We start from the raw sequence: 19,118 nt of genomic DNA, 5'->3' as shown, positions 1-19,118 counted from the left end.
TCCTAAGTTCCAAAGATTTACCTCTAAGTCCACGAGAAGGGTCCTTAAACTTTAACATTGTAACCATGATTTCCCCATAGAATTGTCCGGAGCCCGCGGTCGTGTTAGCACACTGCACCCATCCTCCGTGGGGTCCCTGTTTACTCACCTTGGGTGGTTCCGTGGGGTCACAGCGATTGTACGTGTTCTAGCCACTGTCTTGACTCAAGTCGTGGTTCTTATACCACTATTTTAGTATGTGGTTTGGTCTCCCCCTGGAGCCCACTGTGTATTGTGCTACTTACAACTGTTTCGTTGCTTATGTATTGTGTGCTTTGTGTTGCATTCTCAAGTAGAGGATACTAGAGGGTGTTATATAAAAGAATACATATTTTTATAAATACTGTGTGGTTCTCCTTTCATTCAGTTAATATTAAAGGTGATATTCTGGTAAAACAAGCTGCTTTACATTCCTTCAAGATTAAGCCTGAAGGCTGTTCTCTACAGCTCAAAAGAGAAGGGTACGGAGTTCCTCGGTGGTATATTAACCACCCTGTGTATGTACTCTAGGTAGTGAGAAGGTGGGGAATTCCTCCTGTCGGAACTAGGGCCCTACAAACCCAGCAAGCTAGGTGTCATGCTTCATCATATTGGCCTGCTCCTCGTCGGGATGGTGCTGCAATGCCCGACGGGCACCCATAAAGGAGCTCTTTATCTGAGATCTTCTGTTCCTTGCCGTATAGGTGCCGTGGGTGTAAGGGACCTAAGTAAGTGTAGATGTGAAAAGTGGATGTTTAAAATAGGTAAGGGAGTCCCCTGTGGTGACCTTTATTCTGTGAAGGTCTCAACCTGGTTAAAAGGGAAAGGGGGGGGGGGCTGTTTTGTTATAATGTGACAAACATTGCACTCATCCCCCAGATGGTCAACATGTTTCTCGGCTCAGGTTTGTCAAAAAGTGATCAATGACGACTCTTCAGGACCGAGTGAATGATAAAAACTATCTACAATGGATGGCAAGGTGCAATGCTACCTACCACTTACTGTTCCCACGGGTCAGTTACCCGGAGGGAAGGCATCCAACCTATTCAAGATATCTAGCTGTGCCTATTCAGTAGCAGCGAAGTGTTAAGACACTGAATGTAGTGTCTCTGCTCCTATTGTAGTACTTCTAAATGCACTACAAAATGCTGTTTAGAATAGCCCCCCCCCCTGAGTGTTATATAAAGCATTAAGGACGAGAATATTGAACAAATGAAGGAATTCCTGAAAAGGTTGCAGACCCTAAGTCCAAAGCACTCCGTCAGACTCCTATTGAGCAGCACATCAGTGAGTAATTCCAGGCAGTAATGTGATAGTGGCCTCCGCCCCAAGCACACACACAGGATCAACCGAAACTCAACTACGTCGCCTCTCTGAAGTCTGGCCCTCACGGTTCGGTTGCTTACCACGGATCATTGTGCATATGTGCATAAGGGGGAAGAGGTCCTCAGGAGCAGGGTTTTAAGAGGGCCGGGTCCTACTGGTGCTCAGCACCGGCAGTTCTTAAAAGCAGGTGCTGAGACGTGTCTTTATCAGGCTCTCCATTTTTACCCTTGGTGAAAAAAAAAATAACTTAACTCTGCAATAGTACCAGCCATCGCTGCTTTTGATGTAACTTCAAAGAGAGTCATTTGTCAGTTTTATATAGCACAAACTTTGAGGCTTCACATGAGCACCAGTTACATTACACTAGGACATTTTCATGTTTTGAATCACAGGATGTTGAGCCGACTTAAGGCTTGAACCTGCTTTCTCAGATCTAGAGTTAGCAGCTCTAGACTTACGCCACAACCTCGTCCACAAGATCAGAAGCATTTTCAATATTATTTACAACAAAGTCATAGTTGTTGCTTATTTATCTTATGCAATTTACAACCATTGAAAAAGCCAACATTCCTGGCTTGTTGTAGGTGTAATGTTACTTGTTGTGTTATATATTTGGATGCAGTGACATAAGCAGGAAAATACCAGTAGGGCAGCACACTATGCTAAGCACATATTTTTGGCTTGAGTGTTTTAAGCCACGCCCTTAATTACATCGGCCACACACCTATGAGAGACCCTCCGCCCCCAGTTATTTCATCCCACTTAAAGCCCTGCTCAGGAGGGATCGCTGATCGCTGGGGTTCGCGCCAGGCATGTTCGTGAGCTATCTGTCTGGGGCCAAACTCTGATCCTGTGGCAATCCTTTAGTACCTCCACTACTGATGGTTCCTAGGAAATATCACATGACACTCACAGAGCAGAGTCTACGTGGAAGACTTGAGAAGTTATTGTCAAGTCTTATTATTCGAGCAGGCATTGAGTTTTAAGGTTTTGCTGCCTGAACAGAGAAAGAGTTGTGCTATTTCACCTCTTTTTGAAGCCAAGGATAGTTAGTACTGGAGCCAGCCTGGTGCACAGAGCTCTTCCATGAGGATACATGAGATCTGCCGAAGAAAGATTGGGCCATTTCCAAAGATTGTTTGGTAAGCTAAACAAGGGCTTAACATCGTCTCAAGGGCTCAACATTGTCTCTTACGCTGACAACAGCCAGCTGATCTTCTCCCTCACCAACGAACCCAACATCACCAAAAACAACTTCCAAGAAGGGATGAAAGCAGCCGACGCCACCTGGATGAAGAACAGCTGCCTGAAACTCAACTCAGAAAAGACAGAAGTCCTCATCCTTGGCTCCACCCTCTCTGCATGGAATAACTCTTGGTGGCCCTCCGCCCTTGGAAAACCCGCCACCTCGACGGACGGCGCACAAAACATTGGCATTATACTAGACTCCTCGCTCACAATGATCCACCAGATTAACGCTGTATCCTCGACCTGCTTCAACACCCTCCGCATGCTTCGGATGACTTTCAGATGGGTCCCAACCGAATCCAGACAAACTGTCAAGCGCACGGGAAAAGCTATGAACTTATGCATCTTGACGGACACACTCTTCTGTTTTGGTGCCACTTTATCTGTGGCAGGAATTCCCGTTTCCGACTGCAGGTTTCAGTACCCTGGGGAAAGGGCTATATTTTTTTGGGGGGTGGGGGTTATACAGCCCGAACGCGACCCAAATGTATCAGAGAGCTTTACATAAGCACCAGTTGCATTACAGACGGACACATTCATTTTGTTAGGGATGGGGAGATTGGGTGATTTGCCCAGACTCACGGATGATGAGCGTCCCTGCCGAGACTCGAACAGGTTTCCCCAGCTTCGAGGTCGACCACTCTAGCCGTTAGACCATATACTCTCTTGAATAAATGTCTTTTCCGCTCAGTTTGACGGGAAACCTCAGATCACACATGGAGAAACACTGCTGGGATTCCAAGCAATATGGCTCAAGACATATTTAAAACAGGATGTACAATTTCCTATTCAAGGTAGGTTTGTTTGCCTGTCCTCTCCTCCAGCTGCAGCGAGATGGCGCCAGACTGCAACAGTTGGTCTTAATTGCTTTTTGGGACTTCATGGCGAAATGAAATATTTTGAGCTAGGTTTTCGACTCAAAGGCAGAGCCTGCACCAAAGATGACATAATAAATGCAAGCACCTCGTCACTTATCAGAAACAGTCTGCATCGATCTGCACTCATGGATTCGCTGTGCGGGGACTTCAGCTCGTCGCCACTTATGTAGAGAACCGCAAACTACATGTAAGAGCGAAATAGATGTATTTATAAACTCCTCGTATCGAAGCCACAGCTGTCGCCCAACTGACAATGAGTTGGCCCGTTTCCATTACAGGCGGACACATTTTGTTAGGCTCGGGAGATTACCTGCGAGGTTTAGTGATTTGTCCAGAACGACAGGATGTTGAGCGTCCCTCGCCGAGACTCGAGCTTAGAGGTCGACCGATCTAGCCGTTATGCTACATTCTCCTTGTCAGTGTTGCTACCTAACAGGCTGCTTCATTAAATCTGAATGAATTTGTGTCCATCACCGGATGAAAAGGCAATTGTTGCAGCTCAAAAATGCTACAGTAAATTCTATTCAACTATGCCTTTATAGCATTTATTGTATTTAGCTACTAGTAGAGCGTTGCCACAGTCATTAGGGGTAGGCTACAGGCAAATGCCAGTTACAGCTGCATAATCTCTCGTAATTGAGGGATTTTTTTAATTATGACGGTAGTGCAACATTTCTGAAATTACACCATTATACCATGTAGAGTAATTATGTCGCTTTCGTGGCTAAATTGTAGTTTGAGAGCACCGGCAACTTTACATACAAAAAAATACACTTATAATGGATAAGTGGCAAGTGTGGGCGCAAGATCGTGTCCCAGAAATGTGGAGACCCAAAATGTTACCTCATCCGGTTCACCGACAGGTTGACCTGCACGTTAGGTCATCTCTTAAACATCAATTACCAAAAATAATAACAATAACTAAGTTCTAGGTAAACTGAAAGCTAAAGAGTTTTAGTACAAAACTCGGTACAGAAATAATGCCAAAAAGGCTTTGAAATACAAAATTGCTGAGTACGCAAGATAAAAAATATTCTAAGTCCCAAAGGAGCAGCAAAATCAAAAAGAAATCAGACAGCATCCGTAGAAGAACAGGAACGTCTTCTGGTTCACCCCCAAAGCCAGAGGTTCTTATACACAGTTCTCATATAACAAATGAGTAAAACTGCAAAATCATCATGGTCTGAGTGAAAAAAATGCATCTCTTTGGATAAACAGGATTTAGAGTAAAATATACATCATTACCTTAACACATAAGCAAAATCCCATAAAAAAAATCTTATTCAGCATCCTTGTTGTTGATATCACCCAGAAACGTTCTAACTAATATGAAACATTTAGGCAAGGGAACTTTCAGCGAATGAATGGACTAGTATTAACAACAGAAAATACCTTGGTATTGTTCCAAGTCCTAGGGGACAGAAGAAAGTTCATTGCAAGCACTATATTCACAGCAGTTGAATACATCAATAGATGACAGTCAGAATGTTTTCTACAGAGCCTGTGGGGAGAAGCTGCCCGCAAACGGGGGAAGCAGGGGGGGGGGGGGGGGGGGGGGTAGGAGTGAGTGACAGAGATGGCATCCGTCTTGTCCAATATGGCATTTAAAACAAAATATGGTATAGCCATAACACATTAATACATGCAATTCTAGATATTGTATACAATTATCTTCAACTGCAGTCATGCTAATTCCACCTACGTATGCTGAATCAAGGGTATAAAGTCATATTAATTATCATTATAAATGCACAAAATATAAACTCCCAAAAAACATTCTAACAAATGCATGGATGATGCGTTTTTTCATAAGATTGTTCAATTTCTGTTTAAATGACACAGGGAAATTGACAACTTTGCAAGCATACTGGGTTTTCTATAACAAGGTGTCTCAACGGCTAGTGTCTAAGTTATTTATGTATTTATTTCTATGAATTTTTTTTATAAAGCGTGAACAAGACCCATCAGGGTATCAGAGAGCTGTACATCAAAGCAGGTAGTTTAAGCTGGTATAGGAGAACATAATAGATATATACTTGGATACGGCAGAAGAATATTGGAGACAACAATAGACATTTAAGCAGTTAACCCAGATGCATATTACATTTTAGATAAGGGAGGTCAATGATTTAAGGACATTAAAGTTAGTTTGTATGGTTACAGGACTATTGTTGCAGGCAGATATTTAGGAGTAAACCTTTGACTTATTTTTTAACTGCAAAAGTCGAGGGGTTCATTCGGACTTCGGAAGCGAGAGCGTTCCATATTCTCGGAGCTAGAATGGAGAAGCTGCGGTTGTATTGTAGATTCTCTTCTTTTTGAACTTTTGTGGTTTCAGCAGTAGAGTGTTTGAATTACTTAGGGCACGATTCACACCATATAGTTCAAGTTTATTTGCCAGGTAAGTAGGAGTGTTCTGATGCAGCACTATTGTGCATCAAGCAGGCGATCCTGATCCTCGCGTAGAGAGATAACCAGTTGGGTTGGATTAGATCTGGTGTAATGTGATCATGTTTTCTTGAGTCCGGGATGAGTCTGGCATCATAGTTCAGAATGGCCCTTAAAGGGACCTGTTTAGCTTTGGTTAGCCGAGCCAGGATCACAATTCCATAGTCTAAACGGGTGATAACTAGAGATTGGACTGCTAGTTGCAGGTCAGCAGGCAGCAAGAACAGTGAGTGGCTCCTCTTGCTGACACACTGAGGTCTTCTTGCATATTCAGGAAGCTATCCAAACTTAGGCCTTATGATCTAGTGGAGTTAACAACAAGTGGGGTGCAGTTGAGGGTTGTTACTTGTTTAAGCCAATCCTGAATGGGGGCAGGGTGATTATGGGGAAGCAAGCAGGAGTTCAGTCTTGCGTGTATTTAGCATACGGTGGTTATGAGATAACCACTGTTGAGTTTTCAGAAGAGCACAGTTGAGAGTACTGATGTTGTCCGGTAAAGACATTTTAATGTACAATTGTGTACCATCAGCGCACGTATGATAGTGGACGTTTGTGCGCTTCAGGATTTCATTGAGAGGGTCCATGTACAAGTTTAAAAATGTGGGCGAGAGTGCGTATCCTTGCAAAATCAAATTGAGACTGGCTTATTCTTGGAAAGGTCGTGGTTGACTTTGATTTTTTGCGTTCTATTTCGAAGGAGCAAGGCAAAACACTTTAAGACTGGACCCGATAACCCCATCCTTTTTTCCAAGAAGATCAATTAATTTCTCATGTTTGACCGTGTCAAACGCAGAGGAAAGATCAAGCAGTATAAGTAGGCAAGGTTCATTCTGGTCAAGTAGTTAACAATGTGTGTTAGAGCAGTTTCTGTACTATATTGAAATCTGAAGCAGTATTGGTCAAGGAGCTGAAACTGTTCAATGTGATTACAGAGTTTCTTTTGTGTATGTACACATTTCTCAAGTAGTTTGGAAAAAGTCATGATATTAGAAATCGGTCCAAAGTTGTTAGGGTCAGGTAGGTTTGCATTAGGCTTCTTTGGGATGGGGCCGACTTGTCCAATCATGAGGCAATCTGGAATTGACCCTTGCACATGAGAGTTGTGAACAATCTCAGAACAGGGAGGGAAAATGGAAGAAGTAAGCTCTTTAAAAAATTTGGTGGGCATAGGATCATTCAAGCGATTTGAAGGTTTTAATGAAGTTATGATGTTGAGCAGCTCAGCATAGTCAGGTAGCAGGAAGTTATTCCATGCCCCATAATTTTTCGGAGTACAGTCTACAGATCCAACAAGAGGAGAGCTCTCCCAGGGCGGCCATGAAGGAGGCGCGGACTGTGCCTGATTCTGTATGTCTGGCAAGGAGAGTTGAATATCTAATTCAATCTTTCTTGTTTTTTCAATGAAGGGGGCTGAGAACTCCTCACTGCTAGGGAGTGAGTCCTTGAGTGCAGCCAGTTGATTAGCGGAGTAGTTTGCTTTTTGGTTGATGATTTCGTAAAGTATTTTAGGTCTGTTTTTTGGCCTTGTCAAGCTGTGACCTTAAGTGATCAGTTTTTGGCGCTACGGATATGCTTGTTAAAAGCATTTATTGTCATCCTTAGCTGATTGAGGTTAGTTATAGAAGGATAATTTCTCCAATATCTTTCTGAAAGCCTACATTTACGTTGTTCCTCGTTAAGGGAACCATTGAACTAAGATTTTGAATGTTTGAGATGCAAGTGAGTCAAAAATATCATTCACGGAATGAATGTAGTGAGTTCATCCAGGTTTGTCAAGTTGGAGGGCGGACGAAGATTATTGCTCATGAAGATAAGATCATTTACGCTGATGTTTTTCAGATCTCAAGACCATTGTTTGGGCCTATGAGGTTGTCCTTGTCTAAACCAACAGCCTTTCCAAGATGCGAAAAGAGATTAGAAGGTGATCTGACCAGTCGCAATGTGATATGTCATCTAGTTGTATAATGTTCTCTTTGGCTTCTATTAGATCTTGGGGGACTCATGTTATGTGTAGGTCTGTTGCATGAATGGGTGAAGTTCAGGTCGGAGAGGAAAGCCTTTAAAGGCCATAGTCAGGGATCATTTCCGTCGTTCCAGTGTAAGATGAAATCACCAAGGAAGATATGGTTATGCAATTGGTCAGATTTAGCTGTTATTGTCTCCAATATTCAGTCTTAGATACAACATGGCACTCAAGAGAAATTAACAAAGTTATTTTTTCTGCTGAAGATAGTCAGTTGAGTTCCTACCTTTGGTTCTTCAGGAAGAATAATAGACTGTACTGAGAACAGAAGTCAGGGTTATTAGTTTGAAGTTTATATGTCTAACAGGTATTCCAAAGCCCCATAAAAGTTCACTGGTGATCATTCAATATTAGATTAGATTTCTTTTTTCTGGTGGCATTAGCCAGCTTAAGTCGATTTTTAATTTAACTTTTCAATCTTCTTCTAGAGGACAATAAAAACCATGTAGGTAGTGTTCAAAAGATATAACATTTATTAATACATGAAGGTATTAATCCCTATATAGGAATTAAACCTAAATATGAAGGTTTATTGACTAAATCTATTTTCCTTTAATCCCTAAACTCACAGTTTTGGGTTCTATCTCTGCAGTATGGCAGATTACAAAGTAATGTACGTACATCAAGGTTACTTTAACTTCTTTACAGCAAGTATAGAAACTATTAGACATGTCATCCTTATGGTGGTCTTCCGCCACCTTTTTGCCTGCTTGCCTCCACTTTTTGCTGTATCTTTTTGTTGGCCTTAGGACTCTGAGCACTTTACCAATGCTAACATTGCTAAATTGCATGTGCTACTCCCCTAAACATGGTGACATTGGTGTGCACCAGATTGCCATATTTAGGTTACCTGTAAGTTCCTTCTAATGTGGTGTACTGTATAACCAGGGTCTGTAATTTAAATGCTACTAGTGAGCCTGCAGCACTGATTGTGCCACCTGCACAAGCAGCCTTTCAAACCTGCCTCAGGTCTGCCATTGCAGGGCCTGTGTGTGCAGCTTACTGCCACTTCGACTTGGTATTTAAAATCTCTTGTCAAGCCTTAAACTCCCTTTTAATTACACACACGTTACCTCTAAGATAGGCCCTACGTAGCCCTAAGAGCAGGGTGCTTTGTCAGTAAAAGGTAGGATATGTGCTTTTAAGTTTACATGTCCTGGTACTGACAAACAGCTAAATTCTTTTTTTTACTACTGTGAGACCTACTCCTCCCATATGCTAGCATTTGGAAATCCTTAAAACACATTTAAGCTGTAGATCCTGATTTGAAAGGAATAGCTAAATTATGTTACACATCTTTGGAATAGTAATGACAAATCCTCTTTAGTGTTAAAGCTGGATTTGACATTGCTATTTTAGAAATGCCACTTTTAGAAAGTGGACACTTCTCAGCTCTTAACTTAGCTCTGGGTGCCTACAGCAGCCTGTCTCAAATACACATCTGGGCTGGATGAGAGCCACGCCAAAGCAGGAGCCGATAGATGACATTGCCTCGTATGACCGCACAGCTCGACATCAATGCAGCACTGCATAGTAAAGTGATTTGATGCCAAAACTTTCATTGAGTGCACGGATCGGCACCAACGCTTTGCCCCCATCCACAGGATCGACGATGGTGCAGCGCTTCCGCGATTCCTAGCAGCAAGTGTTCGACGTAAACACTTGCTCGATCCAAAGTACTTTGTCAGTAGGACCTATTTCAGCCCTCTGGCTGTCTTGCCCACCATTGTGTTTGGCCTGAATTTTGAACTTACCCCGGTATAGCGCGACCTCAAATAACCCCTTAGCGCTACTGCCTTCTAGGCACTATTTTTGGCTTATTCTTTAAAAATTCATAACTCTGGTTCAACTAATTGGATTTTTGTAGTTTTCGTCTTGTTTAACTCAGATAAATATTCTCTAATTTTCTAAAACTGTGTGAAATCTTTTTGTGGTGTTTCATTGTGTCGGGTCTTGGTGGCTTAGTGGAGTAATGCATCCACTGTAGGAGCCTTTGATGACGACATAGTCACAGGTTTAAATCCTAGTGGGCCCACTCAGTCTTTCATCCTTCTGAGGTTGATAAAATAAGTACATCTGTAATTCAGCGCCTAGATACCCTTATCAGTGAACATACGCTTTACAAATACATTTTATGTTTTGATACTGCGTGTTGTGCAAATACTTTATACATTGCCTCTTTAGATAAGCCTGAGCTCTGTGCTAAGCTCCAAGAGGGTAAGCATAGATTATCTTTTAGAGTATATCTATCTTATTCGGACTAGGATTGTGGTACCTACATGGACAGGGTGCAAACCTCTGCTAACTAGAGACCAATTTTTAACATAAACAATGAAATATTGCTATCTTAGTTTTCTCCCTCTACTCTTTTGTGCAGCAGGAATTCTACAATGGTTATTAGACCAATGCTTTGGGGCCCGGTGGTGATGTCAACACTATTCTTAAACTATACAGCATAATTAATGGCCATGTCTGTTGTATTGAACAGTTGTTTTAGGTCTTGCTTGCAGGTGGCTGTAGCTGATGTCACCAATATGCATAGATAGATACATACAGTACAAAAGAGTGGGCTTTAGGTCAGCCAGCTTCAGTCATTGGCTGATGGCATTTTATAAAAATTGCCATTAGCTCGGTGGGCTGTCCTTAAAGCTATGGCACTAAAGGTATTGGACTTGGCCCTTCTGGCAGGTTCACCCCTGAACTTTTTGCCTTTTAGTGTTACATAATTATAATGATTTCTGGTCTTTGCGCACTTTAGCACTGTGGCGCAGTGTAAAGTGCGTGCGCTCTCTGAGTGCGTGTGTGAGATTGGCCGGCCCACCCATAGGAATGCATGGGGAATGTGTGTGTCCATGATAATTCCTGATGCGTGGGGAGTGCAGGTGCGAGTTTGGTATGTGCGGACTCGTGTGATTAAATGCTGCGCGATGATGTGTGCGGCGTTATTGTGTCTAGTGTGGAAGTGCCACTTCTAGAAGTTGGCCTGTCTGTGCAGTGAATGTGCTGGCTTGTGATTGGCTGGGGCTGGCTGGTGTGCCAGGCTCCTGAAGTCAGGATGGGTCTACCCCGGTGGTGAATGGGAGATCTGCATGTTGATGGCTGGGGAGGAGTGCACCTGGGACCTGAATAGGGCTGGCTTTCCCCTCACAATGCTGGCTCCACCCCCTGTGGTGTGTCTGATATCCCTGACCCATCCTGTGAATAGGCAGAGGGGCTGAGCAAAACAAAGTGCTCAGGAACCAGTTGTATCTGGATCGACCCTTGCCTCCACCCTAGAGACAAAGGGATTTTCTGTATAAAAGAGGGGCTGTGACCCCATGAAAAGGTTCTTGTCCTGTACTCGAATCTACTAGGGGCGTGCTGCTGCTGGGGCCCAGGGGAAGGCTTGCCTCCCTGGGCCCTGCCCAGCCCCTGGATGCTGGAGGGCTTTTTCTTTGCTGTGAGCTGCTTTTTGCTCCACCTTAAATCCATCCAGGACTGCTTGAACCGTTTTGCTGGGCTGCTTGTGGCCCTAGGGACTTGGGGGCTGCCCCAGCCCCTTGTGAGTGCTGGCATTGTTTTGAAATGCCCTTGGGTCTTTCTCTGCGTACTGGAGCGCTTTACTTTCACTTTCTGGCAGAGCGCTGTGGTTATCCCGGGGGGAGAAGCGCTCCTGCCCGTTTGTTACACTGCGGGTGCCCAGCCCGCTTATTTCCATTAATTAGGGGTGCCACCCCGTTTATTGGTGTCCTTAACGGGTGCCATCCCCAATTCTGCTGTTAATTTTCACCTCGAGGGTGCCTACCCCTCGTTATGCCACTTCGTTTCACCGCCGCAGGCCTCGTGCCCGAAAACCGAAGACAGGCAGCCTTGTGCCTGGCGGCGAGCGGGACTTCCGGTTGGCTGGAGGAAGTCCCGCGCACGCCGCCACTGCCACCTGCAGAGAGCCCTGGGTCCCAGGAGGGGGCCCGGGTGAAGGGAGGAAGAAGCAGCTGGCCGAGAAATGGCCTCTCGCGGCCCGAGGCTCCGGTGAGTTATGGAGAGCACCGGGGCCGCCACCAAGGCAAAGTGAAGCAGGTGCCTTGCAGAGGCGGGGCTCTCGTGTGGAGAGAGAGCCCCGCAGAGTGCCGCCGCGTAGATGCCCCCGCCGCCGGAGAAGGACAGAGCAGCCCGGTGAGTGATGCCGGTTGGGAGGGGGGACCCATAGCGAGGCACCCGATAGGTGCCCGCCCCATTGCTTCTTCCTGGTGCCATTGTTCAAGGGCGGCCCCGATGGCAGTGGCCCGCCCCGACCTTCCCGGGCATAAGTTCCTATCCGAGCCATGAGTGGCTCCCACGTGAGTGGTGATGTTCTCGGGCCCCGAGCCTGTGCGTGGCCCCATCGCTGAGGACATCTTTACTTTAAAAGGTCCTGAGCCTTTCCCCCATTTCTGCATTATTGTATTTAGAGCCCACGAGGCTCCCAGGGGCATTGGTTTGTGTAGAGCCCACGAGGGGCTCTGGGGACACACTGTTTTAGAGCCTAGAAGGGCTCCCAAAAGTGCACACATGTTTGTACCCGAGCCTAGAGGGCTTTCCATGTTTGACGCAGTTTTATTTCTAAAGACTAGTGAGGGCCCCTGTCGCAGTTTGCTTTCCAGCTGACCAGCAAGTAGTGGGCAGCTGCTACGTTTAGGTCTTTCTTTTAGGGACTTGTTCTTTGGACTCAGGAGTGAGTCGCACTCCTTCCTCCCTACCTTGGCCTTCCCCAGCTGCGCAGCACTTAGTGCCAGCTGCAGCGTTTAGGCCCTGTTCTGTCCCTGTCCTCAGCTGCCCAGCAAGTAGTGGGCAGCTGCTACGTTTAGGCTTTGGCGCAGTGGCGCGACCTGGACTTTGATGTGAGTAATGCGCTAAATGTGATTTCTGCGCTAATGTGATTTATGGGTTATTATGACTTATGCGCTAATACTTGGGTGTTAGGAAATGTACTGTGTGTAGTATGTTTTGCGCACCCTGTGCTCTGACACCTCTAAATGTGTTTTTATGCATCATGTGTGAAGTTTCTGGCCTATACCCCTAAATGTATTTTTATGCTTAGGTGGTTGTTTTTCCCTAGTATAGGTATACTAGTGAGTTCCTGGTTCCCTGCGTGATATTTTCCTAAGGTGGTTAGGGTTGCGTAGGTGGTACTTACCTTTTACCAGTGGTTACTGGTTATGTGCTACATTTGCTATTTTGTGCTACAATTGCTATGCCTACAAAGTGCTATGTCCACCAAGTGCTAGTTCTAAAAGTGCTTATTCCTGACAGGGGTCCATGTGGACCTGTCCTATATGTACATAATCCCCTGTAAATGCTGCCCGTGCCTATGGCACAATGTACATCCTGTGATTATGATTCTGATGTGTTCTGATAATACAAAGGCTATTTTAATATGACCTTGTGTGGAGTTCCTTTTGTGGGGGGCCTGGGATGTTGTTGCTGGGGGTGCGTGCGCAAATGCTTTACACATTGCCTCAGAGATAAGCCTGACTGCTCGTGCCAAGCTACCAAGGGGGTGAGCAGGGGTTATCTTTCGCGGGTGACTTCCTTGCCCTGACTTAGAATGGTGGTTTCTGCCTGACTTTGGCGCAAGCCTTAGCCAACCAGAAATCCCATTTCTAATAAAAGGTCACATGTGGCTTTAAACATTTCCCTTCAGTAACCTTTCCACTGTGTTAGAGCCCCCTCTGCTCTCTTTGACTCACCCTCAGTCCCCACCTGCATCTATGCCGCAAGGGAAGGGTGTTGCCGCAAGGGAAGGATGTTGCGCCAAGGAAAAGATGTGGCCCCAAGGGACGGATGTGGCCCCAAGGGAAGGATGTGGCCCCAAGGGAAGGATGTGGCCCCAAGGGAAGGATGTGGCCCCAAGGGAAGGATGTGGCCCCAAGGGAAGGATGTGGCCCTGCCCTGTCCTCACCTCACTTGCTATTTTACACCAGCTTACTCATATTTTGACTTTGCAAATACTTCTATTGCTTCACAAACATTGCCAAAAACAAACCATTCTGTCAGCTGAACAGAGCACCCGCACTGGCAGAGCGTTCGCCTGCCCCAAAGCACTCTTACTCATAGAGGCTTTCATCAAGGTTTGATTCCTTCTTAACTCCTGTGGTTCTGACACCACATTACCCACCACACCCATTAGGGCCTATGCCACCAAATGGACTACATGCGTTTTACTTGATTGATTATACTGATTGGACATTGATCAATTACCTAGAGTTTACTTTTAGTGTAGCCTTCGAGCACACTATAGGGTGAACCACTCTGGATACTGGTACTCCAGTCACCATCCGGACCTCCAACCTCTCGGTGAGGTCCCTTGTCACGCTATGAACTCATACATCCGTGATTACAGACTTCGCACAGCAATTTCAAAATGATCTGTGTAATCCTTATCCTGATGATGACCTGATACAACACAGGTCGAAATGCTGTCGACAGAATTCAGCAGACGTTCGGCCTCTGGCACTTAACATGCTTCTGTAAAATTATTCGCCTCAATATTCATGTTATGTACCATTTCAAGTAACGCCCTCTTGCTGTTTGCTTTCACCTTGTCACATGCCTCACATGAGCCGTTCATCTCTTCATGAGCACTATGTGCATACTTTTGTGTTGATTAAACATACTTATGAGTGACTATACAATGATATCTGAATCCATTTCTATACCTACTACTGAATGCAGACTCCGATAAGATAATCTACCCTTGGTGTTTCATTTGTTTTTTCGCCTTCTCCTATAAATCAATTAACTTTTTACAAAATTGTCATTATAGTATTGTATTGTATTGTATGTGGTACTTATATAGCGCATGCTGTCACCCTACGGGTATCCTGGCACTTTAGATTTTACACCATCATCCTCAGATGGAAGGACGTGATACATTACCCGTTGAAACATTGTCGCATGTTATTACAGTTACCCAGGTCTCAACTGGGTTTTAGAGTTCCCTCCTTTTGTGTTTAGCTTTACATAGCGCAGAATGGAAAATACGAGGGGAGCGAAGGTGAATTATTTATTTTTTTAACAAAAGGTACATACCCATGTCTTTTTGAACCTCTCACTGTGTAACAATCAACTGGTACCTCATTTTACAGGCCAATTATGTTAACTAATTTGCATGCAAGTACCACTAATTGTATTTTTTCTCCGAATCCATTGTTCTAGTAAATATTGTGTTGGCTTGACTTTCAATATGAAAAACTCATACAACATATCCCAATTTAAATTAGTAGCACAAAATTAACTCTGTATTACAAAACTGCCTTGCTAAGTGATAGAATGTGATTCTGTAAGGAGACATTCGAAATTTAATTTCTAAGGGCAATGCTCTGATCATTAATGAACAGCTTGAAAACATGGATATCTTTGTTGTGACGACCTAGATCCACAATGCTAGAAAGCACAGTATTCATGTGCCCAATCTGCCAAAGCAAAACACAAAACTGAAAATGGTTACCTGAAAGGAATGCTCTGCAAGATGGACGCCTCGAATGAGGTTCAATGCGCCGCACATGATGTTAAGAATTAAAGACAGGATCCCCAAGGCAGTCACCGGTTGCATTCTGTGGTTTGGGGCTTTAGACAAAAAGAGCTCTAATGAATAAGGACATGGTATTGTTTTGCCCAAAACAACACAAATATCAATAAAGTATGGATGTATGGGTTCATGGTATTCGACAACATCTGTGAAAAAAACATTAAGAGCAAGCAGCATGCAACTTTCAGTGTTTAATATGTATCTTAACTGTAGAAGGATCATGTTCTTCCACACCATTACATTTTCCACCAAAACAGTGTCTGGCTGAACATTCCAAAATGGAAGATCTCTGGAAACTTTATTTTAGAAGTGCAATTTAGTGTATAGCCTTCTATAATTCTTCCCTTTACTCCGCACAAGATCTGTGGTGTTATTTGTTAACGGAATCTTATAACTCCCCCCTCAACCACATACCAAAATGTTAGTACTTGTGACTTATTTTTTTACACTGTATTTGCAATAAGAGAATCGTTCCTAGCATGGAGCCCAGGGAAGCTTGTAAATAAAATATCCAAACTAGGAACCTGGATTCATACTGTCAAGTGGTGCTAAATGAGAAGCGAGAATTAGGCCAGGCCTGGGCACGGGACCAGTGGAGGTATCAGTAATTGATGACCTTTATAATGGTGGACAATGCTGATCTTGGTCCAACTAGTTTGCCTGATCTTTCGACTGCATTTACACTGCTGATGTAACATTCTTGTCAAAAGATTTCTAGAATGTGAGATCTTGAGCATGGTCGTACCTAGATGAGGTATTTTTTTGTCCAATTACACTAAAAACATGCAATTAGACGTGTTTATACTTGCTGGCTGAGCCAGCGTGTGTGGGGACGGGAGGGTCGGGCCATGAGAGGGAGGAGTGGAGTGCACCTTTTAGTACACATGTCTGTTTCGCTGGCCACTTAGCCAGGCCAAACAGACATGCTCAGTTAGATTTCTCCAGCTCAGCTTTATTGAACAGCCGGGTTGAAGAAACAGCAGAGACGCCATGTCCTGAACAAAGAGTCAAACCAGCCCCCTCAGGCCAATCCCTGTGCTGCTCTCATAGCATGAGGACATTACAGGCATTGCACAGGGAGTCTCTGCTGCTGTCCCAGTGTCTGCTGGGACCAGGAAGCAGCAGAACACAGAGGCGCGAGGATCAATGCAGCTGGCAGCTTCAGAAAGGTGGTTTTTAGTTTTACTATTAACCTCTCTCCTCGCTCGAGCACCCCTACCGCACTCCCCCACACCCCCTTCACCCACCCCACCACCTCTTCACTGTATCGTCCACCACTGTGCTACTAGGTGTCACACAAGGGGCACCACTGTCCTGGGACAACTAAGAGAAGGCAGCAATTCTGCATCTCGTGCTGCACGACTGGAGCAGCTCAGAGGGTGGAAAGGAATGCAGTCCGCCTCTCCTGCCTGTTTCTGTACTTCTCTTACCTCTTTCTGCACCTATGTTGCTTCTCTATGTACCACTCTTGTCTCTTTCTGTACCCCTGGTCCCTCTTTCTGCACATCTCTTCCCTCTTTCTGCACTTATCTTCCCAATTTCTGCTCCCTTCTTGTCTCTTTCTGAGCCTCACTTGCCTCTTTCTGCACCTCTCTTGCCTCTTTCTGCACCAGTCTTGCCTCTTTCTGCATCTCACTTGCCCCTTTCTGTACTTCTCTTCCTTTTTCTGCACCTTTCTAGTTTCTTTCTACAACTCTCTTGTCTGTCATCACTTATATTGCTTCTTTCAGCAACTCATCTCTTTCAGCACTTCTCTTCTTGCTTCTTTCTGCACCCCTTTCCCTCTTTCTGCATCTCTCTTGCCTTTTTGTGCAGCCCTGTTCCCTCTTTCTGCACCTCCCTTGCCTCTTTCTGCACCAGTCTTGCCTCTTTCTGCATCTCACTTGCCCCTTTCTGCACGTCTCTTCCTTTTTCTGCACCTTTCTAGTTTCTTTTTACAACTCTCTTGTCTGTCATCACTTATATTGCTTCTTTCAGCAACTCATCTCTTTCAGCACTTCTCCTCTTGCCTCTTTCTGCACCCCTTTCCCTCTTTCTGCATATCTCTTGCCTTTTTGTGCAGCCCTGTTCCCTCTTTCTGCACCTCTCTTGCCTCTTTCTGCACCTCCGTTGGTTGTTTCTGCACTTCTCTTGCCTCTTTCTGCACCCCTCCTGCCTCTTTCTGTACCTCTGGTGGTTCTTTCTGCACTTCTCTTGCTTCTTTCTACACCACTCTTGCTTTTATCTGCACCCCTCTTGCCTCTTTCTGCACCCACCTTCCATCCTTCTGCAACTTTCTTGCCTGTTTCTGCACCCCTGTCCCATCTTTCAACAGTTCTCTTGCTTCTTTCAGCACTTCTGTTGGTTCTTTCTGCACTCCTCTTGCTTCTTTTGGCACCTGTCTTGCAAATTTCTGCTACCCTCTTCCCTAATTCTGCACCGCTCTTGCCTCTGTCTGCACCCCTGTTCCATCTTGCTGCACCTTGTTTGCCTGTTTGTGCAACTTTCTTGCCTCTTTCGGCAGTTCTTTTGCCTCCTTCTGCACCTCTGTTGCTTCTCTGTGCACTTTTCTTGCCTCTTTCTGCACCCCTCTTGCCTCTTTCTGTACCCATGTTGCTTCTTTCTGCACTTCTCTTGCTTCGTTCTGTACCTCTCTTGCTTTTTTCTATTATAACCTGCTGTTATTGATTGTGAAACATAAGACTGGAATAATATTGAAATGTTGATAGCTGAATCCATTATGAAGCAACCGAAAGTCTGTTTTATGCTAATTAGGCACAGGAAATTACATGTGGCGTTTTAAGGATAAGGAAGTAGATTGTAATCTGACCAATGATCAAGGAGCCGGGAACTCCGAAACGCATTGGGACAGCGTTGATGCACTTATCTAAATAAACACGCTCAGAACATATCAGAGCGACGGTGTATTTTTCCTTCGGTTTCCGCTAGCAAAACCAAAACGGAAGATTACCTACAGGCGATGGGAGATATATATATATATATATATATGTATATTTTTAAGCAGTTGCCACATTTGCACATTGAATAAAGCGTTTAGATCTTTTGAAGCTGGTGTGCGGAGTTCTTCTTTCAAGTGGAAAGGAAGAGTGTTTGGATAGATAGATATATATAAAAAATATTTAAAAGATACCAAATCTTCATACTATATTTATAAATACAAAGATACATAAAATCAAACTAAAGGCTCTGAACACCTAACACAGACTGTGGCTGCAGACAGCCTTGGCATGAGTTTGTAAGGCTGGTACTCTAAACATATTCCTTCATCATAAACTTTAGAAGTCCTATCAGCGTTTTTAATTTTTCATTTCTCCACTGCACAATATATCGTAATCTTCAAAAAATTACATTTGTATTTGTCTACCTTTCTGCATTGCTGTCAAGTCTCCTAAACATGAACTCCAGCTGCAAGCATTTTAAGGACCTGTTCAGCAACTTTCCTACTTACTTATTGTAAATGCAGCTACATATTTACAAATAATGTAAAAATGTTTCTGTAAATAATACACTTTTATTCTACTCCTTAGTTGTCATCACAAGTAGTTTGTATAACAGTTTATCTAATCATACCATTCGCTACTCACCCTATGTAACTATATTCAGGACCACTGGAACTATGCGCTTATGTGGC

At 44.3% G+C, this 19,118-nt stretch overlaps 1 protein-coding gene across 5 annotated transcripts in view; it reads right to left on the bottom strand.

Moving 5' to 3' along the window:
* SEC22C (SEC22 homolog C, vesicle trafficking protein) overlaps positions 1-19,118 on the bottom strand; it is a 141,868-nt gene that overhangs the window by 59,351 nt on the left and 63,399 nt on the right. For all 5 annotated transcript variants that reach the window (XM_078665319.1, XM_078665318.1, XM_078665316.1 and 2 more), the window contains one exon: positions 15,407-15,525. In XM_078665319.1, coding sequence (XP_078521445.1) covers positions 15,407-15,525 — 119 coding nt within the window. The remainder of the gene's footprint in view (positions 1-15,406; positions 15,526-19,118) is intronic.

The sequence above is a fragment of the Lissotriton helveticus genome, chromosome 10 (genome assembly GCF_964261635.1).
Source record: "Lissotriton helveticus chromosome 10, aLisHel1.1, whole genome shotgun sequence".
Lineage (NCBI taxonomy): Eukaryota > Metazoa > Chordata > Amphibia > Caudata > Salamandridae > Lissotriton > Lissotriton helveticus.
This window is presented reverse-complemented; position numbering and strand designations above follow the sequence as displayed.